Source organism: Halichoerus grypus, chromosome 13 (genome assembly GCF_964656455.1).
Source record: "Halichoerus grypus chromosome 13, mHalGry1.hap1.1, whole genome shotgun sequence".
Taxonomy (NCBI): domain Eukaryota; kingdom Metazoa; phylum Chordata; class Mammalia; order Carnivora; family Phocidae; genus Halichoerus; species Halichoerus grypus.
Genome location: NC_135724.1, coordinates 8,078,185 through 8,101,589, shown reverse-complemented (window position 1 = coordinate 8,101,589; position 23,405 = coordinate 8,078,185). Strand labels below are relative to the sequence as shown.

General features: G+C 34.5%; 1 protein-coding gene across 1 annotated transcript in view; it reads left to right on the top strand.

Annotated features, from left to right (window-relative positions):
• The window catches only part of DOK6 (docking protein 6), a 379,051-nt gene that overhangs the window by 219,830 nt on the left and 135,816 nt on the right, over positions 1-23,405 (top strand). The window contains exon 5 of the mRNA XM_036109123.2: positions 16,897-17,086. Within this exon, the coding sequence (XP_035965016.1) occupies positions 16,897-17,086 (190 nt within the window). The remainder of the gene's footprint in view (positions 1-16,896; positions 17,087-23,405) is intronic.

Genomic DNA, 23,405 nt, shown 5'->3' with positions numbered 1-23,405 from the left:
TTGGAATTTCTCCTAAGAGATGAGATCCATATGCCTGCAGAATTGATGTCAGAAATGACATTGTTGTGGCTTGGGGTGATCTTGTGGTACCCTATCATCAAGGAAAGACTCACTGCTTAGGCTTGACCACAGCATTTTTTTTTTTTTTTTTTTTTTTTGACATTCGGAATTGCTCCTTCTTTTCTAATGTTTTTCTGACTCTTCACAGAGCTTGGTCTTATTTACTCTGAGACCAGCTAAGAATAAACATTTGTGCAAATAATTTTTAAAGGTGTAATGTGTGTTGCTGAGATAAAAGTGGTTATCGATTAAATTCTTCGCTCTAATCATCTTTATCTAGTGCTGTCAGCTGCTTTCATATCGACTCAGAATCCCACATGGTATAGGAGAAAGTAAACACACACACACAAACTTATTCTTAGACCTCAGATAACACTGCCACAAGAAGTGTATATTAAGTTGACATTTGAACTTTAAGTTCTTACAACTTCTAGAATCTTCACATCTTTCTGTAATATTTAAGGTAGCCTACACTGACCTTAAAATGTATGGTGTTACAATTAATGGTCATTTATAAAGGATTCACTATACATAATAGCAATTTTAGAAAACAAAGGTTACATGTTAATCATTAATAGCAGAATTAAGCATCATAACCAAGAAGGAAGGCACTTGTAGAAAATTCCTGCAATTGTTGTTGGAAGCAGATTCAGAGGATATGTCCAGTTTGCTACTGATGTTAAGAGATCACCATTTGGAACAAAATGGAAAAGTAACTCAGACTTTACCATCTGGTTAATTCAGAGTCAGATCTGAAAGTTTGGTTTTATCTAGGAACTAGTGTCCCTGCTTATGAATGGACTAGAATTGGAACAAATTTTTACTTTTAGCCCAAGAATGTGTATAACTTTCCTCCAGAAGCAAAGCAGTATTCCAGTGTTTTTTTCTAAATTATTTACCTGGGTTTCCTTAGTAACCATGCTTCTTACATTCCATTCAGACACTCTTGTATGTCATTCACTCATTCAGTATTCACCCGTCAAACATTTTTGAGGCTATGATATGCAAGAACTAGGCTGAGGAAATGTAGAATTATATAAAATATGGTCATTACTTTCAAGAAGCTCCCAAAGTAGTGAAGGAGACAAACCCGTAAACAAGGTGCTTAATTAGATCACTGTGTTTTAAAATAACGCTGTGTTACTTGTCACACAAAATCTCAATAGCACAGACCTTTATCATTCGTGCACAGATGGGTTGGCCAGGATTCTCCTGACTTAGGCTGGGTGCTGCTGAGATTGGCCCCAAGCCATACAGGTGTCCCTGTCTTTTCCATTATATCTCTTACCCTCCTTACACTAATGGCTACCCAAGGCATGTTCTCAAAACAAAAAACAGTAGGGCAAGCAAGCAAGCCCAAACTTGCAACACAAATTAAGCCTCTGCGTGTGTCATGTCCACTGATATTCCATTGGCCAAAGCAAATCCTATGGCCAAACCCGAAGTCAGGAGGCCAGCAGGACACTCTATCTAGGAGGCCATGGCATGAGTTGGAACTTATGATCTAATATGGAGAGGAAATGAAGAATTGAGAAAAAAAATGATCCAATCTACCATCTGAGGTGTAAAAAGTGCATGCTCAACTAAAGGGAAAATGATGTCAGAACAGCCTATCTTCTTCTTTTTTTAAATTATTTTTTATTCCTCCAAACAAGCTTTTTCAATCAGGCAAATCTGCAATTCTTAACGCCCATCAATAGTTAAAGCCAATATTTGCAGAAACTTACTCACATGGAAAATGACCAGTTAATGACAAAACAATGACAACAGTAACAATAAAAGTCTCCCTATTTTAAGGATCTTTTCCCCAATTTTTCAAAAATGATCTGGGGTAAATCATTTTCATTCTTATACACATTCTTTATAACCATTAAAGAAAAGTTTTCCAAGTTTATTTTTTTTGTCCATAGAACAACCATGAGCAAAACCAACTTTTGCATGGGAAAAAACCTACACGTACCTATATTTAAGCTTCTAAAATGCCATCCACATACTCTAGTATTTCCCAAAATGAGTTCCAGGAAATTCTACTGCTATTACTACGTGCTCTCTGAAATGAGGTTATCAGTGGAGTAAATTTAATACTATATAACACTGTTATGGGTTGAATTATCCCCTCCCCAAAATAAGATATATCGAAGTCCTAGCCTTCAGTCCCTAAGAATGTGATCTTATTGGGAATAGGGTCTTTACAAAGATAACCAGGTTTAAATGAGGTCATTAGAATGACCCCTAATCCAATATAACCTACAATATATCCTTATAAAATGGGGAAATTTGGACACAGAGACAGACATGCACAGAGGGAAGATGATGTGAAGACACAAGCAGGCGGACTGCAGTGATGCATCTACAAGCCAAGGAAGGCTAAAGATTGCCAGAAAACACCAGGAACTAGAAGAAGCAAGATGGATTCTTCCCCTAGAGCTTTCAGAGAGGTCATGGCCCTGCCAACACCTTGATTTCAGATTTTTAGCCTCTAGAACTATGAGGTGTTAAATTCATGTTGCTTTAAGCCACCCAGTTTGTGGTACTTTGTTACAGTAGCTCTAGGAAACTAAAACCAACTCTGTATAATGATCACAACATACATTAACAGTGAAGTTATTGAGGTGTCCTATAGTAAAGACCTTGTTTAAGTTTGTATAATGTTACTTTTCCCAAACTCAATTTTCTATGTGTCTCTTTCTACACATAACACTTATTCATACCCTGTAGAACTTACCTTACATGAAACACATCTGAAAATGCCAGTATAGCCCACAGAGGTGATTATCCACAGGGAAGACTGAAAGGTGAAGATGATGGGAATAGCCACCCCATCAGGAATAAGATAACATTCATAAATGCAACACAAAGTCTTGAACAGGCTACACTCTTTGCCTTGCCTTGTGTTGCATTGCTTTAATTTCAATGATGGATATTGACACTGCATATAATTAACAAACCTGGTTAAAACTACCACTTTCCCCATTTGGTGGTCTTCAACATGCACTACAATGGAATAAACGTCAATACCATATATATTTCTGCCTCTTTTTTTTGTTTTGTTTTGTTTATTTTTTTAATTAACATATAATGTATTATTTTATTTCTGCTGCTTTTTGCAGTAAGTGCTTCAGGCAGTCAAAAATGCTTTAAGTACTTCTCTTACCACATTGCCAAATCAAAATGATCCTTTGTCAGACTGAAACCGTGTCATTGCAAAGTGAGATGCATACTGGAAGAACTATCTTGAAACACCAGAGGACCGGTCGTGTTTCCTTTGCCCTGGAAACATTCCCTGTACAAACACAGTGAGAACAAAGATGCAAATTTCAAAAGCATTTTTAATAATGTGAAAGAAAAACTTTTGAGGGGAGAATGTTGAATCCAGAATTACTGGTATTTCCCAGCCTCAGGCAAGAAGAAAAGAGAGACTTTGAAAATAAGTTTTCTGGAGAATAAGAAGTAAATGACTTGCCCTTCCCGTTTCCATGGGAGTTTGGGTGGACAGAGACACATGTTTATATCTCCTTATATAAACTGGAGATTTCTTCAAGAGCAAATACTAGAATTTGATTCTCCATATTGGGTTTGATGAAGAGCATGGGAAGAATAGTGGGGAGATGTCAGGAGTGCCCAGAAAGGTGTAAGAAGACAAAGAGAGCCTCAACTGTCTCAAAACACAGTGTGGCCTAGAAGGGGTGCCCAAGTTCCTATGTGCCCACCCTGGACTCCAGACACTATCTAGGAGTCAAAGTTGCCATATCACAGGAGAGCAGAGTGATGTAACTTCACAGGGATGTGGATACATACAAACCAGATAAGAGGACTCCCATTTCCTCTGTTGACTCCTGTGACTATATCAATTCAGCCTAAGATGAAAAGGTGAGGAAGATCCAAGACTGAACTTGATCACACATTGGGTTAAATGAGACTTCCTTTGACAGAAAATAAATATAAACATACAAAAAAGAAAAGAAAACCTTGAATGAATTCAATATATAAAAATGAGATTTCACTTTTTGATACAGCCAAGTTTTGATGAACTATTTTTTTCTTGCCACAGTAAAACAAAATAGCCTAGAGCATAAAAGTCCAACATGGAACCTGATAACAAAAGTCGCCAGACAAATTTAGTGTATCATCAAGGTGTATTCTACTTCTAAACTCTGGGGTCATCAGCAAGTGACAGAAATTCTCTAAATCTCAGCTTCCTACTCTTGAGAACGATCATGATAGTGTGTATCTCATAGGATTGTTGTGAGGATTAAGTAAAACCCAGCATGGGAACCAAGTAGCACAGTGCCTGGCAGGAAAGTCAGTAGGTGTCTGGGACACAGGTGAACGTCACCATCACACTCACGTCAGGAGCGTGCTAAGCAAGTAAATTCTGGGTCCCCCACCCATACCCACAAAGAAAACATTTCTTAGGATGCAGGGCCAGATGTCTATATTTTAACAATCTCAGTGACCCTAATGTGCACTAACATTTGAAAACTTTGGGTAATAAACTCAATTATAATTAGCTTCAAAAAATCTACCAGTGATTTTAGGATTTAGTCATTTGACTAAATACAACATCCTTGTATTATCTTCTTAATACCTGTTCACATTGTACTGGTAGCCCCTTTTTACTTCATATGGGTTATGTGTGGGTTTTTTTTTTTTTCTTAATCAGCATCATCAGAGATTTACCTATCTGTTAGGCTTCTCTTCATTACGTTTTAAATTGTATTGATTTCTGCTCTCATTCAATATGAGTTGCTTCACAGTTTGGGGTTTAATTGCAGGTTCTTTTTCAAATCTTTTGAAATGGATGTTTGATCATTAATTTTCAGCTTTTCATTTTTCTAATATATTTTGTAAAGCTCTACATTTTTCTTTGAGTACAATTTAAAATTCCAATAGCAACAGTATCTTTCCCAGTGCTCAGGTTATAACAGTTGTTAAAATCGGAGGGGAAAGTGTTGTGAGAAATGTTTTTAATTTCCATCTGCCATAAGGAAAAAAAAAAATTTTTTTTTAAGATTTTATTTATTTGACAGAGAGAGACACAGCAAGAGAGGGAACACAAGCAGGGGGAGTGGGAGAGGGAGAAGAAGGCTTCCCACAGAGTAGGGAGCCCGATGTGGGGCTTGATCCCAGGCAGATGGTTCACCGACTGAGCCACCCAGGTGCCCCCATAAAGAAACATTTCTTAATATTATCTCTGATTACAGTATTCATAAATAAAATCTAATATGTAATTTAAATCTTTGAACTTCACTGGATAAAAAATATTTTAAAAATAATAAAGGAAATAGTTAGGAACCATACAAAATAAGAGCAATATAAGTAAAGCATTAATAATTTGACAACAAATTGATGATAAATTTTAACAAGTTATCTTTTATTAAAATATAGCCTTTCTCATGTTGGGTTAAAAATAATCTAATTTTTAAAAATAATCTACTTTTATACCACTTACTAGAGATTCAAATTACCCAAACTGACTCACAAAAAAATAGAAAATCTAAAGAGCCTTGTACCCATTAAAGAAATTAAAATTATTAGGGCCCCTGGGTGGCTCAATCAGTAAGCGTCCAACTCTTGATTTCGGCTCAGGTCATTATCTCAAGGTTGTGAGATCAAGCCCTGCGTCAGGCTCCATGTTGGGTATGGAGCCCGCTTGAGATTCTCTCTCTCTGCCCCTCCCCCTTCCTCTCTTAAAAAAAAAAAAAGAAGTTAAAATTATTATTATACAACTTCCCATATACAAACCCTACTCCCACATAATTGCAATGTTGAATTCTATCAAGCAGTTAAAGAAGAAACAATAACAATTGTATGCAAACTCTTTCAGAGGAGGAATTCCACAACTCATCTTATGAGGCCACTATAACCCAGATGCTAAAACCAGGCAAAGTCAATATAAAAAAGAAAATTACAGACAAATATCTTTCATGTATATAAGTATAAAATCATTTTAAAAATTAGAAAAGGAATATTAAGTATTACATGGAAAGATAATACACTGTGATCAATATTGGTATGTGCCAGAAATGCAGACATTTCCTGAAATCAATCAATATCTTTCACTATATTAATAGAGGGAGAGATCATATGGTTATTACAGTTGATCCATAAAAAGCATTTGATAAAACACAATATTCATTTATGAAAACAACTCTTAAAAATTTAGGAATAGGATCTCAAACTGATGAAGGACACCAATGAAAATCATTCAGAAAATATAATTTTTGAAGGTTAAGATATTGAATACTTTCCTCAGAAGATTGAGAATAAGACAAAGATATCCTTTCTCACCAATTCTATTCAGTATTCCACTTATTCTACTTAAAGTTCTGATTTGTGTACTATAACTAGAAAATAAGGTAAAATCATAAAAATTGGTAAAGAATAGGAAGCAAAGATAATGTACCTGGAAACTCCTAAGAAATCTGTGAGAAAACAACCATAACTAAGTGAACTCAGTGATATTTCAGGATAAATATTTAATATGCAAAAATGTGTATGTATGGGCATATGTGTGTAAACATATAGATTATATATATATATAATATATATATATAGATTATATATATATATATATATATATATATATACACACTTACATTATATCCATATATATTAGGAATGAGCAATTACAAAATAAAATACAAAAATATCACTTACAGTACCATCAAAAACCATCACATACTCAGGGATAAAACTGGCAAAGTATATAACCAGACCTCTACACTGAAAATTAAATATTGCTGAGAGAAATTAAAAGATATCGAAATAAATGGAATGATAAACTATGTTTTTTATGATTGCAGTAGTCAATTTTGCTAAGATGTCAGTTCTCCTTAATTAACCTATGGATTTGACACATCTGCCAATAAAAATCCTAGAAGTCAGACATTTTTTCTAGAACTTGATGAGACAATTTCAAAATGCATTTGGAATGAAAAGGCCTAAGACTAGCCAAACTATCTTGAAAAGACAGAACCAAATTGGAATGGGTACCCTTTCTAATTTGAGGATTTATTATAACTGACAGCGATCAAGACAGACAATAGACAATAGTCTATGGAACAGAACAGAAAGCAAATGATTCATGCATATGAATTAGTAATTTTTGACAAGGACACCAAAGTCCTCTTTCACAAGCTTATTGGTAATTTCCATGAGAAAAGGAAAATGTCTTTAATAAATAGTTTTAAAGTGACTGGAAATCTATAGGGGAAACGATGAACCTCAATCCCTACCTCACACTATTCAAATACCAATTTAAGATGGATGTGACTTTGAAATAGGCCAACATTTCTTTTATAAAGCACTGTAAGCAAATTATAAGAAGAAATAATTTGGACTTCATCAAATTTAAAACTTTGCTCATCAAAAAAGCACCATCAAAAAATTAAAAAGGAAATAAAAAATAAAAATGGAAAGCCACAAACTGGGAATAAATTAGTGATGTGGTGAAGCTGGATGCTCCTCGCTCACAAGAACCTACTAAAACAGGCAAAAATAAGATACAATGTTAGAAATCAGATCAGTGGTTGGTTCTGGGGCATTGGCAGCTGGAGAATGGCATAAGGGAACTTTCTGGGGGGCAGAAAAGTTTTGTATCTTAATGTGCCTTTGTCAAAACTGAAAGAACATTATAAGTAACATATGAACATTTCATTATGTTTCAGTATAGTTCAGTATACCAATTAATTGTAAAAAATAAAATGCTAAAACTGCTATGAAAAGTGTAGGAGAATATTAAGCTTCTTTCATTAACATTAGACTTATTACAAAAATTAAAGAAAACCATTTTCCACTTTCTGGATTTACATAAATATTATAAACAAAATAACAATCTGAGAGGAAGTCTTGGTCATAAACATGGTAGGAACAATTTCTAGTATATAGAATTCTCACTGACAACACAAGTAACAGTAAACTCAATTTTAAAAAAAATTTCTGGCAAAAGACATTTATATAAATGAATATATAAAATGGATATTTTAATTGGAATATATATTGGTAAGGAACTTCTGGAAATCAATTTGGCATTGTCTGATTCTTTAAAAAGTTTATGGCATTTAATCTAATGATTCAGATTTTAGTGCCCAGCATAAGTTAATAATTAAGGATATTAAAGTGATCCAAAACTTATATATAAGAATAAAGTAAACCCTATGACTCAATATGAAATGACTGAATTATTCAGTAAATTGAGCTAAAAGTTGATTATTTTACTGAAGCCTAATGTATATTAGACAAAAGTTGGCTTAACTTTAATATTCATCAAGTAGATAATTATTAAATAAAATATGGCATAGCTATACAGTAGAATATTATGTATTCATTAAAAATTATACTCCCAAGGAATATTTAACAGCATCTGAAAATTTTTTTTTTTTTAAGATTTTATTTATTTATCAGAGAGAGAGAGAGACAGAGGCAGGCAGAGGGAGAAGCAGGCTCCTTGCTGAGCAAGGAGCCCGATGTGGGACTCCATCCCAGGGCCCTGGGATCATGACCTGAGCCGAAGGCAGAGGCTTAACCGACTGAGCCACCCAGGCGTCCCAGCATCTGAAAATTCTTATCAATAATAAGTACAATATAGATGGTTCAATACTTTGTATTTAATATAATCACAACTGTATGTGAATATATTTGCATATTAAGATACACTGTTACTTTAACAAAGATGCTCTCTGCAAGGTATAATAGCAGTTGAGTTGTTTTTTTTTTTTAATGATTTCCTGCATTTGCTAGAGTGAACATGATTTACTTGGAAATGCAGATAAAATTCAGTCAGCAGTCATTTTTTTTTGTTAAAAGAAAGGAAAAGAGAAAATTAATTAATTAATTGCTGGGGGATTAAAAAATATGGCTTTTAAAAATTTTTTTTTATTTTTAAGTCCTGCCAAGTGATTGAAGAAATGCAAGCATTCCAATTCATAGTAGCCATTGAACAGATGGCATCTGGCAACTGAATTTATTGCTATTGCCACATTATAATAAAATAAATTTTGACAAATTTCCGTACTGTCGTAGAAATGAAGTCACAATTCCTGAAGATTTCCACACATTTTGATGAGTATAAATCATGCTTTGTTTCATTGCTGGTATAACTGCATTATACAGATATCAGGATGTGTCTGAATGTACAAATATCTGCTTCCTCCGTGTGGCCCCATTTCTAAAGCTGCTGAAATTGAAGGCTGACCACTGCAATATCCTAATATTAGGGAAATTTAGAGATAAGAATATAAGGTTCGGGATGATCTTGAAACACTTCATTATTTTCTGAGTAATATCTGGTTCTGTTTAATTCCTTGACACTTCATCTAACTGTCAAAAACAAGGCAAATTTTCAGTTTGTTTCCTGAGATTAAGAATTCCTCATATCAGGGCGCCTGGGTGGCTCAGATGGTTAAGCGTCTGCCTTCGGCTCAGGTCATGATCTCAGGGTCCTGGGATCGAGTCCCGCATCGGGCTCCCTGCTCCTTGGGAGCCTGCTTCTCTCTCTGCTTCTCTCTCTCTGTCTCTAATGAATAAATAAATAAAATCTTAAAAAAAAAAAAAAAAAAAAAAAGAATTCCTCATATCAGTGAGATCATATGATACACGTCTTTCTCTGATTGACTTATTTCACTTAGCATAATGCCCTCTAGTTCCATCCACATAGTTGCTGGAGTGGTGGGGGGTGGGAGGGATGGGGTGGCTGGGTGATAGACATTGGGGAGGGTATGTGCTATGGTGAGCGCTGTGAATTGTGTAAGACTGATGAATCACAGATCTGTACCTCTGAAACAATTAATACATTATATGTTAAAAAAAAAAAAAAGGAAGAAGATAGCAGGAGGGGAAGAATGAAGGGGGGGAATCAGAGGGGGAGACGGACCATGAGAGACTATGGACTCTGAGAAACAAACTGAGGGTTCTAGAGGGGAGGGGAGGGGGGGAATGGGTTAGCCTGGTGATGGGTATTAAAGAGGGCACGTATTGAATGGAAGCACTGGGTGTTATATGCAAACAATGAATCATGGAACACTACATCAAATAAAGAAATAAATAACAAAACAAACAAACAAAAAAACAAGGCGAATTATAATGATGGGGTGAACCTAGCATCCAAACTGAGATGAATACTCAGTAATAAATTCCATACTCCAGAGTGCATAGTCAATTTCTCAAATACCAGACTCTTGTGGATTTATTCATTAATGCTTAATTTTAGACCAATGACTCTGCTCCTGGGACTAAATAATATTTAGTGAACTGTTTATTAGTTCAGTGTTAATATTAAAATTCCATGTTTTGAATTGATACATAATAACTGTTAAATATAGAGCAGAGAATGGGACTTTCTTGCTCTCTCAAAAATGTACTGCAGCCCAGAGTAATGGGTGATGGGTGAAAAGCCCCATGAAATTCTAAAGATTAGGCTGGATGATTAATTCAAGAGGAGTCTTTGAAGGTCTTTCATAGGAGAAGGGCAAGAAGGAGGGACACATCCCCTCCCAAGCATGATGAAAGAGGAGAGGCAAGAGAACTACTCATAGAATTTGGATTGTTTGCCAGATCAGGAGATTGACCTCTCATCCTGCCCATGCTGATGGAGCCATGCAATCATGGAGTCCTGCCCTGGCTGGTACCACAGCAGTGTGCGAGAGAGTTTGGGGGACAGCTTGAGTCTAGAGATGCAGTGGTTTCTGTTTCCACTATGATAAATCTGAGGGCAGGATGCAAGATGCAGGCTACAGCTGTTCATGATAGCCAAATAAGAAGATAAAGGTCACCAACTAGATGAGATACATTTCCACATTTGATGAGACAACAAAGTTTGGATCTTTTAATGAACCAGCTTCAGTAATAAATTTAATTTAAACAAATGTTTTACATAAATAGTGACTTTCCTGATCACATGACACTTCGGGAAAAAAAAAAACAATTGAATACTCTTGCCATAAGAAAATCTCAGTTAAATATTTAAAGTTATTTTGTAAAAAGTAAAAAATAAGTAAATAAAGTTCTTTTGAACAGTAAGTTGCATATACAGTGAGTTTTACTTTAGGGAATCACTGGTTGATAGAAACAACTAAGTGAAATCCAAAGTTATAAATAAATTAACCAATTGGTGGTAGCTTTTACTAATCATTACAAAACCAAATTTTATATATGTAATTATTTTATATGTATATTATATGTAATTATTAATTTTCTTTGAGTTATTTAATTTAATAATACCTACACATTTTCATTAATGAACTTCAACAAATATTTAAGCTTGTATTCTCTGGAAGACCCTGGAATTGAAATGCAGAACATGATGATGTCACCAATGAGCTAAAGAATGCCTTTCTTTTCATGGGACTTCTCCTTTTGAGCTACACTTGGATTTTAAAAGGAAGAGAAAGAAAAAGTATAGGAGTTCACACCCACTTACCTGAAGTTACTATAAAATTTAAACCTATTAAATTTATAACCTCTCCCTGTGGAACTACCTGATGGTCTTTAATATTTATGGATCTCTTGGTTTCCAAATATTTATGCATAATATTTAGTTCCATGTTCCATCTTTTTTTTTGACCCAAGATTCAAGTCCATAACTTCTGAAGTAACTGGAGAAGTGGAATGGGTAGAGGGAGTATGAGTGTTCAGCAATCAGCTGACAATTAAAACTTACCAGAACCCTTCTTGAAAAAAAGGAATGAATTGGCATCCAGTCTACATTTCCCGAATTTATTCTAAGTAACTAAGATACAAAAGATGCCTTTTATGTTCATGGAGTCACGATGCACTGAATGTTCACTATGTGCTAGATGCACAAAATTATTTAATACATAAATTCCAAAAGCCTGTATTTTTAAAAAGACTAATTAATTATAAGTGAGCAAATGTATTTGTTTTTAGTATGGCTCTTTCTTTAAAACCAGTTTTCCCTCTGCACTGTTACAAGATGGAAATTATTAAGAAACTGGTCAAAGACCTCATCATCCTTTTGTGTTCTGCTTATTTCTATTCACTAGATGATGTTTCGTTTCATGTTAGAAACTGCATCTCTGATCCTCTGCTTCCTGCAACCCCTACATGCTCCGCTTGTCCCCACCTGTCAGGCTCAAGCTCATAGCTATATTTGGATTGTTCCTGCCCTAAACCAGATCTATTTAAAATGTCATTGGCTGAGAAAGGAAGGTTTCAGTCCTTCTCAGGGCTGATGACCCATTCAATCTCCACACATCACCCGGGGTCTCACTCTGCCTTTTCCAAGACCATTTCTTCGGAGTGTAGCTACCCTTTCTTCGGAGTGTAGCTACCCTTTCTTGCCAGACTTTGTCCAATTCAATTTGACCAAACCTTGTTTTGTAATCCCCTTGAGACTGTTCTTGTGGTTGTCACCTTAACTCTGGTCCCAGGCCCTCTGCATGGTCTATTCCTTTGGATCTCTTCATCCAACCCATAGTAGAAATGCCCTTGTAAACACAACCACACAATCAATAATAGTAAGCATCTTTCTTGGACATGACAATTAGTTTTGTAAATATTTCACCTTGCTATTTTTTTAGCCACTTAAAATAAAATTATGCATTCTCATATATCAGCCATTATACAAACCTAAATTTTATCAAACTACAATTTCATGGGTCATGAAATTGGGTCATGTGTTTGGGATTTTTTTTCACTCTAGAATTCTGTAGTTTATATATGTGAATATGTTTTAATCTAATATTTTTTTACATAACCTTTTCAAAAATTTATTTCTTCACACATTCAGTAGTCTTCACAAGACCTAATGTTAGTAGAATTTTTATTCATGTTTCAGGATTTATTATCATTAATTTTTTTAAAGATTTTATTTATTTAAGAGAGAGAGAGAGTGCGAGCAAAGGGAAGGGGAAGGGCAGAGGGAGAGAGACAAGCAGACTCCCTGCTGAGTGTGGAGCCCGATGTGGGGCTCAATCGCAGTACCCCAAGATCATGACCTGAGCCAAAGTCAGATCTTTCACCAACTGAGCCACCCAGGTGCCCCTTATTATCGTTATTTAAACAGCTAGTTTCTGTGCTTGCTTTGGCAGCATAACTACTAAACAGCTAGTTTCTTTTCTAATTCTTCTGGGTACTTGGAAATGTGTTGTTTGGTGCTCCTTAACAATGTATTTATTGTTATTGTTCATTACTTTAAAAGAAAATAATTCGAATATACATACATACTTTGATGAACTGAAAACTGTCTTTCATGTACCTCTTTTCTTTCTATGCCTCTCACTTCTTTAAAAAAGATTTTATTTATTTATTTGAGAGAGAGGGAGAGAGGGAGAGAAGCAGACTCCCTGATGAGCAGAGAGCCCAATTTGGGGCTCGATCCCAGGACCCAGAGATCATGACCTGGGCCAAAGGCAGAGACTTAACCAACTGAGCCACCCAGGCACCCCATGCCTCTCACTTCTTTTGTTCCAATTCACATAAGAACTCTTTCATGACAAATCAGTCATGAGTCAGTTGAAATGGGATTACTTTATTTGAGCCAAGATTAAAGGACAGTTTTGATTTAAATGTGCTGGTTTGTTCTACAAGAACACTGCATCACTTTCAAAAGCATCCCTCGTAGCTCCTCTAATGCCCCTAATTCCTTGGCAATACTCTAAAATGAGCTTAGCAAATCAACAGTTCTCAAAGTGTGGTCCCCAGAGCAGCAGCATAAACAACCTCTGGGAACAAGTAGAAATGTAAATTGTCCAGCCCCAGCCCAGACCTACTGGATCAGAAACAGAAAGGGTGGAGGACTACCCAGCAATCTGTGTTTAAACAAGCCCTACAGGTAACTTTGATGCACACTAACGCTCTCTGCAGTAAAACCAAAGGTAGGCTTTTAAATAAGAAAGTGACATGGTTAGAGGGTGGTTAAAACACCTGCTTCATACAAGCATTTCACAAAGTTAAACATTTTAAAAAGTCATTTCGGGGGAGCCAGTTTTAGCTATTCCATATTAAAATGGTCTTTCCAGTGGAAACCATAACAAATTTTAATGAAGCAACATATTTTACATTATTAAGGGCATAAAATACTCACAGCAAATGCAGAAACATTTTTTCTATGACAATGGAATCAAAGAAGAATAATTTACTAGATAACTTGAGCTGCCTTCATCCTCTGCTGGATTAAATTAGTCTACATGTTAATTGAACCTCAAATCCTTGGAAATTAGCCATTAGGATAAGATGGCTTTTGAAAACTTAAAAATCGAAAATAAAATTTCTTAGAATAATTCCTTTTGTAGGATGAAAGAGATAGTATCAAAAGGAAGGTTGGAATGTTCCAAATCATAACAAGAAGGGAATAATGTGAATTGCTGGGTAAGACTAGGGAAGTAGAAGGTAGCAAAAAGGATGTGGAAGATACATTTCACCTGCTTTACATAGCCTACAGCTTGCCCTTGGAAGGACTCCCTCCAGACAGGTTATCCAATCTCCGTATTTGTTTGTAAATGAACCTCACTATTTTGACATCGAGAGCCCTACATCATGTGAATCTTATTAAATCCAATTCATTATTTTTCTGTTTTTCAGTTCGTGTTTCCCCAATGTCCATTGTGATGATTGTACTCTTTCTCTGTTTATTTTTTCTAGATTTTCTCTACTAACATTAGAGCACACAGATATTTCAGTGAAAATGCAATGGTTCTTTTGGGTCCTCTGTAATACCCCTAGGTTATAGGTAATTTACCATGTATCATCCATGTGGAGAACAGGGTCCTCGATGTCAGGGTTATTTTTTTCCATGTTCTTCTTTTTTCAGTATCAAACTATGGGTGTGAATATCAAGGGTCAGTGCAGCCTTAACCAACAGTAAAATGGCTAATGGTGTTTATTTCAATATTTTAGAAGAAGTTTTATTTCTTGATGTTTTGGCAATGATTCTTTGGTTGCTATCTTCAGACTCTAACTGATGGAGAGGAAGAAATTTAGAAGAATGTTTTACATTCCCCTTTTATAACAAATGTTTTACCTCTGAACAACAAATGCCACTGACATATGATTACTTCCAAATGTAAAGGCTGAACTTTATCTGGAGGGTCTTGACCAAAGAAAAGAAGATTTCTGTTCAGGCGTTTTCTATATGCATGAGTCACTCTGTTGGGTCCAACTTTCATTTATACTCTTACATGAGATCAGGCCCCTTTAATTGGCTACTTGTAATCCCATTGGAGTGGGAATTGTGGTGGCAATGTGAGTGATGTCTTTAATGTGAAATACTGAGATTTTACTTGATTGCACACAAGAATTTTAAGATTTATAGGAGATATATATATATATATATTTATAGGAGATATATATATATATATATAATAAAAAGTATATATATATATACTTTTTATTGCAGATAATTAATGGGGCAGTGATCTTTCTTTTCTTCAGCTATATTATCTTGTTTTCCTTTCTGTAGGAAATGAACGTGCAATCCATATACATATTAGTTTTAGGGGTCAATGATCTAAGTAAAAAATTGAATCATTAGATTATTTTGGTCAAAAATATCTAGACTCTTGAATATAAATATTGTCCATATGGTTACTAAATTTCAAGCTATTATGCTTAAATCCAATTTAACCCATTTAGAATCTGATTTTTTTTTTTTTTTTTTGGCATCAGCAAAGCAATACTCTGCAAAGTACCTGCCACAGAAAAGATTCTATTATACAGACAATTCCAGCTTAGTACCAGCAAACATTCAGTGTTTAAGATTGTGGCATTATGATGGATGATGGCACATTCCTAAACATATCAATCCTTTTTCAACTGCAGCTGCACCATTATGCCTCTCAAAATCATTAATTCAAGAGCACTGCCTTTCAAGCATGATTCACAATTAAATTCAAACTCACAAAAATGTATCTGCCAGTAATTCTTAAACTTTTTGTTATCGTGGCATTATTTTTTAATAATTCCTCAATTCTTGTGGTGCATATTCATCATGGGATATATTTATTTCATTCATATAGTTAACCAATATGTATTAATTACTTACTATAAACCAAGAATATGGTGCTAGGAATGAGGGATATTTTACAGGACACTTTATAGGTCGTACCAAGTTCTTTGCTTCCTGGAAATTATGAACTAACCTCATTTTTTATGAAGTGTATCTAATGCATTTAAATGGGGATCAAGGGCTGCAGAATTTTGCAGTAGCCTTTGAGATACACAAAAAAATTATAAAGCAAGTTTTGGAATCATTGCCTAATAATCAGATTTTCAACTCTAGAATATCCGAGAATGAAGGTGGCTGTGTTTTTATTTTGCTTACCAAAACAGTATCTGAAGTCTTACAGAAAGCAGTAATGAATACCTGCAATTATCATATGCTGAATTTGACTGTGAATACAGTGTATTTTGAGAGTCAGTCTAAGTGTGCATTAAATACTTCATAACACAAAGGTAAAATTGAGTAAATTCCTCTTAAATTAAATAAGACATTCCTTGCAGGAGTTAGGTATATGATATGCATTTAAGATTGTGTGAAGAAGCAGACAGTAAGCATCATTTGGGCAGAGACCTCACTTAGCTTTTACCCTTATGTTTCCATGGTACAATTTAACCGTTTCATCTTCATTCTAGAGAATACATGCGACACAGAGTGTAGAATGAGTGAGTGAATGAACTAATGAGAAAAATATTTTAATTAGCTCATTGTCTCATACATCCAATGGGAAGGGGTAATGTTTTGCATTGTCTATTGATGTTCCCAAGGGACATGGTAATGCTTTCTGAAGGCTGTAGGTAGGTATATAAATTAATACAGTGTTACTATCAAAAGTCAGACCTCTTTTCACTTAATTTGTTCCATTCTTTGTTTCTTTGCAGAGAGATTCAATGTGTATCTTATGCCCACACCAAATCTGGATATTTACGGTGAATGCACAATGCAGATCACTCATGAGAATATCTATCTCTGGGATATCCACAATGCCAAGGTCAAACTGGTGATGTGGCCTCTCAGCTCCCTGAGGAGATATGGACGGGACTCAACGTGGTTTACCTTTGAGTCAGGAAGGTAAGCTCTAAGTGCCACAACAACTAAGGAGGTGGGTGACAAATAGACACCTGAAGGACAGGTTCTGTCCATTAGTTCCCAGGATGATCACTGTTTTGGAAAAGGGTAGAAATCACCAAATATATAATTTCTTCAGATTTTTGTTGACAATCTGAATAAAATGTATTCATTCTATGACAGGTTAATTACCCTATTCAAAACAGCTCAGTCTTTTACACTGGCCTCAAACTAATTTAATAATTATTTTAATCATGCAATATATTATTATATTATTACAATACTATATTTTTGGTGTATCCTATAATATGTTCAGTGCAATAGGATTCCCATGAAATTCAACATGTCCTTACTGGCATTATTTTTGTGAGTTTTTAATAAGCAAAAAAAATTGAAAGGAGTTTTATACTAAATTGTTGATATATTACTTTTTAGGTTTCTGATATGTTAATTCAGTATTCATTTATCTAGGTTTCTATGTTAATAACATTAAGTGTAAATGTTAATTCAGAGTGACTGAAGAAATGTTGGCAAATCTATAATATATGAAATGCATAACCCAGATTTTAAATAGAGTATGTCAAAGAAAATACATTGGTTTCTTGGTCATAACATATGGTTGGAATCCATAAATGTCTTAAACGAATGCTTGTTTCATAATCATTATTTACAGACACGAGTTTAGACCTGAACTACAACCAGATAAATGAATGTCTTTGTGCAATGACCCTTTGTGATGTTGTTGTCACTCATCCAAGACAAGACCTACTTAGATTTGGGGATTCTATATAAGAGATACTTAATGTATCAGTCTTCCCACTGGGAACGTGATTTATATGTTCTGAAAATGAATCTGTGGCATTATAAGACAATTATAGTGAAGTTTTGTTGTACTTGATATAGCAATTTTAGTTTCATAACTTTGTTCTTACAAAACTATTAAATACTTATTCAAGGTCAGGTTCTAATAATATCCATCTAGGTTAGGCCAAGGCCATATGTCTTTTAAAATTTTAAGGAGAGGGAAAAAACCTGAACTGAGCTGAAGTAATTTTACCAGTCTGGACCCTTTTGCCTAGGTAATATTAAACCCTCTCCCACACGGATTTCTCTAAGAGCCTTCAATTCTATGTTTACTTAGTGGCTATGAGTTCACTCAACTGTCTATTTTCAATCCACCTAGATCCTGACAGTAATAATAGTAATCACATTCTAGATAACTATTAAGAAATAAATATTCTCTTAAGAAAATGAATATTTTTAGGCATATACACTATTTTTTAAATTATATGGTTATTAAAAAGGGATTATAACTTATTCACTGACCTAAGGCTTATGATACTTTTTTTTTTTTTTTACTGGCCATAAAAATTAGTGTATGTTTGGAAAAAGTGATGGTTTATTTTCATTAGATAATAACATTATCTCCAGAATTCCCTCCTTTGGATTTTTCCCCTATGTATTCCTATTTGTCTTTTTTTTTTTTTAATATTCATTATTGACATAGAGTTGACATACAGTGATTTGACAGTTCTATGCATGACTCAATGCTCACCATGATAAATGTGTCACCATTTGTCATCATACAACATTATTGACTATATTCCCTGTGCTGTACTTTTCACCTCCATGACTCACTTATTTTATTTTATAACTGGAAGTTTGTACCTGTTAATCCCCTTCACCTATTTCTCCCATTCCCCTACCCCCCTCCTTTTTGTTTGTTCTCTGTATTTATGCATCTGCTTGGGTTTTTTGTTTGTTTGTTTGTTTTGTTTTTTTAGATTCTACATATAAGGGAAATCATATGATATTTGTCTTTCTCTATCTGACTTACTTCACTTAGCATAATACCCTCTAGTTCCATCCATGTTGTTGCAAATGGCAAGATTTCATTCTTTTTTATGGCTGAGTAATATTCCAGTGGTGTGTGTGTGTGTGTGTGTGTGTGTGTGTGTGTGTGTGTACGTACACACCACATTTTCCTTTTCCACTCATCTATGAATGAACCTTTGGGTTGCTTCTACATCTTGGTTATTATAAGTAATGGTGTATTAAATATAGGGGTGCATGCATCTTTCTGAATTAGTGTTTTCATTTTCTTTGGGCAAATACCTAGTGGTGGCATTACTGGATCATATGATATTTCCATTTTTAATTTTTGAGGAAACTCCATATGTTACCTGCTTATTCCCTCATTTCAGAAGGCATCTACTCAGGATTTTAAATAACAAGTAAGGTTTTTTTCTTTTATTTTCTGGTGGTTATATAGAATTTTCACTCCATTTGTACCTGTCCACCAGTTTTTGCCAATTTCTTGTTCCTCCAAAGTCTTTAAGGGGAATATACTGGCTCTCCACAGGTGATTAAATTGATATTCTCGACCAAAACATCAAACTACCTGATATGCAATTTGTCTTATCTGACAGTCAATATTAATTGGTCTTCTATGATCTTTGTAATTTTTAATAATTTTAAGATACATTAAAAAATAAAATATCTCAGAGTAGGTAAGGCCCATAATCCTCAAGGTTTTTCTGTTTTATTTTTGTTTTGGTATTTGTTTAGTTTTGTTGTTTTAGGAGATAATTCTTTTCTACATTTTTTGTTGGTCAGAATAACTTCTTAAAAAAATAAATAATATCTAAAAATCATCTTGACACACACTCCTACCTGTCCTGGGAATCAGAGAGAACGAGATTTAGGTCATAGCTCTGTCACTTCTTAATAACTTAGCATGTGCCATTTGACCTCTCTGTCTTCCAGTTTTCTTCTTTGTATTAGAAGAATTATAATCTCTACTTCCTACATAAATTTGGAGAGATTGAGTTTGTGAATATAAAGCAGCGTATGACACAGTACTAATAGTCACATAATGGGTATTTAAGAAATCATGATTATGTACTTTTCCTCAGAAATTATGTAATTTGTGTTTTTTTCCACTTTCTGAATGAAGTTTCTACTTACCTCTAAAGAGCTCTAAGAGAATTCTGTGAAGGTATATTCTTAGCCAAACACTGGAAATGTGAGGAGAGATAAGCCAAGCAAAAAGCTTGGGAGAAGTCGGCATTCAAATGCTAGAATGATCATTAGAAACTTAATGTCTAAGACTAAAAACCAGTGTTGCTTTTCATGAGTCAGGAATTTGAGACGAAAATGGGACTGGTGCAGCAAGACTGAAGTACAAATAAGGGGAAAATACTGAATGGCTGTCTTTATGCTAACTGGTGCTTGGAGCATAATTTTATGGGTTACTAGGTGCCTATTTCATTGAAGAGTCAGCAGATATACAAGAACTCTCTAATTTGCCATGTGTAATACTTTGGAATAAGTTACACTCCAATAGTATTGCCTGTGGGAAAATCAGAGTGTAGAGCAAGGAAAATCAAACTTCCTTACCCTTAAGTAAATTAAGGGAAAAATCTACAAGAATCTCGACAAAAAGCTAGTAGAACTAAGAAGTGAATTTAGTGAGGTTAGAACTAAGAAGTGAATTTAGTGAGGTTAGGTCAATATACAAAAATCAATTTTATTTTATATACAAGTAATGCATAATTGAAAGGGAAAATGTTTTGAGTATCTCTTATAATATCTTGAAAATATGAAATATATATAGGTTGTTTTAACAAAATATGTGTGAGACCTGTACATTGAAAAAAACACAAAATATGACTGAGAGAAATTAAAGAAGACCAAAATAAATGGAGATATATACCACATTTGTGAATTAGAAGACACTATATTCATATGATAACAATCCTCTCCATGTCACGTATAGATTCATTGTAATCTCAATAACAATCCCAAATGACTTTTCTAAATTAAATGACAAGTTGATTCTAAAATGTATTTGGAATTGCAAAAGACCTAGAGTAAGCTAAAACAATTTGGAAAAAACGTATTTGATGGATTTCTACTACCCGATTTTAATACTTGTTATAAAGTTACAATAATCAAGACAGTGTGGTATTGACATAAGGATAGACCTAACGATCACTGGAAAAGAATGAAAAGTTCAAAATAGACACCACATATATGGCCAATTTATTTATTTTTTAATATGCTGTGATAATTCAATATGAAAAAGAAACAAATGGTGCTGGAATGACTGGATACCTATTAAGGAGGAAAACCAACAGCTCTTTACCTCACTGCCATAGACTGAATTGTGCCCACCTCTTCCCCCTGCAATATTCATATGGTGAAGTCCTAATCCAAGTGTGATGGTATTTGGAGATGGGGCCTTGGGGCCTTTGGAAGACCATTCAGTGTAAATGAGATCATGAGGGTGGGGCCATCATGGTAAGATTAATGTCCTAAGAAGAGATACCAGAAACTTTGTTTTCTCTCTCCTGTCATGTGAGGACACAGGGAGAAGGCGGCCATCTACAAGAGACAAAGGGAGTCCTCACCAGAAACTGACCATGCTGGCACCTTCATCTCGGACTTCCAGCTTCCAGAACTAGGACAAAATAAATCTCTGTTCTTGAAGCCCCCTGTCTACAGTATTTTGTTATGGCAGCTCTAGCTAAAACACTTCACCATACCTCCCTCAAAAAAACTCCAAATGGATATAGACTTAAATGTAAAAGCTAAAATTATAAAATGTATAGAAAAAAATATAGGAAAATATTTCTAACCTTGAAATAGGCAGATATTTCTTAAATACTAAACCAAAAGCACAATCCAAAGAAAAAATATTGATAATTTGGGCTTCATCAAAATCAACATCTGCTCTTCAAAAGACATCCTATAGAAAATGAAGAAAAAAAAATGAAAAGGCAAGCCATAGACAGGGAAAAAAATTCACAAATCATTTATCTGACAAAGAATTTATATTTGTAATCCTTAAAGAATTCTTACAGCCCAAAATAGGGAGAAAAATAATCCATTAATAAACTAGGCAAAAAAAAAAAAAAATTTGGACAGATTATAAAAGAAGATATGCTGATTGACAGTACAAACAAGAAAAGATACTTATTATCATCTTTAGTCATGAGGAAATATAGATTAAAACCACAAAAGACACCAGTATATTCTCTCCCCCACCAAAAGACAAAATAAAACAAAACCCTGACCCTGTCGAGTGGAGAAGGAAGAACTCTTACTCTGTCTCATTGCTAACATGAATGGAAAACAGAACACCCCTTCAAGTAATAGTTTGGCATTTTTGTGTGTGAGCCATATGACAGCGATTTTACTCCTAGATATTTACCCACCAACTGCCCCAAAGCAACATATAAATACTTGTGTTGGGAGAGTCAAAGCAGCTTTATTCATAAGAGTCAAAAACTGGAAACAATCTAAAAATGGCCATCAATACATGAGTGGAAAGACAAATTATAAGGGAGTACTACCTACCCGTGATTCGCAACATAGATGAATCTCAAAAACATTATTCTAAGCAATAGCTATTATTTCATTTCCAGAAAATCCTACAAGAGGCAAAACTTAGTTTATAGTGACAGAAAACAAATCAGTGGTTGCCTGGGGTTGAGGTAGGGGTTGGGAAAAAATGGACTGCCAAGAGGCAATAAGGAAATTTGGGGAGTGATGAAAAATGTCCTGTATTCTGACATTCATCAAAAAACATGGAACTGTTTAGTAAATATCGGTATTATCATATGCAAATTATACTCCAATATTTTCGACATGAAAAAAAATTGTGGGGAAAGAAAATAGAACATTAACAGGTCTTATGTTATATTCATTCATACCATTTGGATGTTTGGCAATGAGCATTGTTACTTTTATAATGAAACACTTCCTCTGGAAAGAATGGGGCCAAGGAAGGGAAGAGAGCCTCAAGCATTGTCTGGACAGGGAGTCTTAAAGCTGTGAGATACAACTAGGCTTTTATTCCTAGAGAGGTACTACAAGGTCAGAAATCTGCTTTTGTAACCTGGCCAAGTGTTACACTTTCCACATTCTCTATGTAAATCTCCATTTACATAGTATTGAGAATTATTTTTTAGATACCTATATTGTCTGATTAAAAAGTTAATACAAGCTTTTGAAGGGGATATTGGAAAGAAAAGCTTAAAATCACTCATAATTTCTCCATCTTAAGATAACTGCTTTTAATATTTTGATGTACTTCTTTCCAGTGTATTTTAAAATCAATGCAAAAAGATATTTATCCTTTATTTTCAGTTAATATTATACTGAGAAGTAATCTCTGAGTCCTTCAAAATCAAGATCCAAATGGCTATATGGCATCTGAACATATGGCTACACCATCATTAATTTAACATTAAGAAGTTTCCAAAATAAACTATTATAAATAAAGCCACACTGACCATCTGTGAAAAGTTGTGCAAAT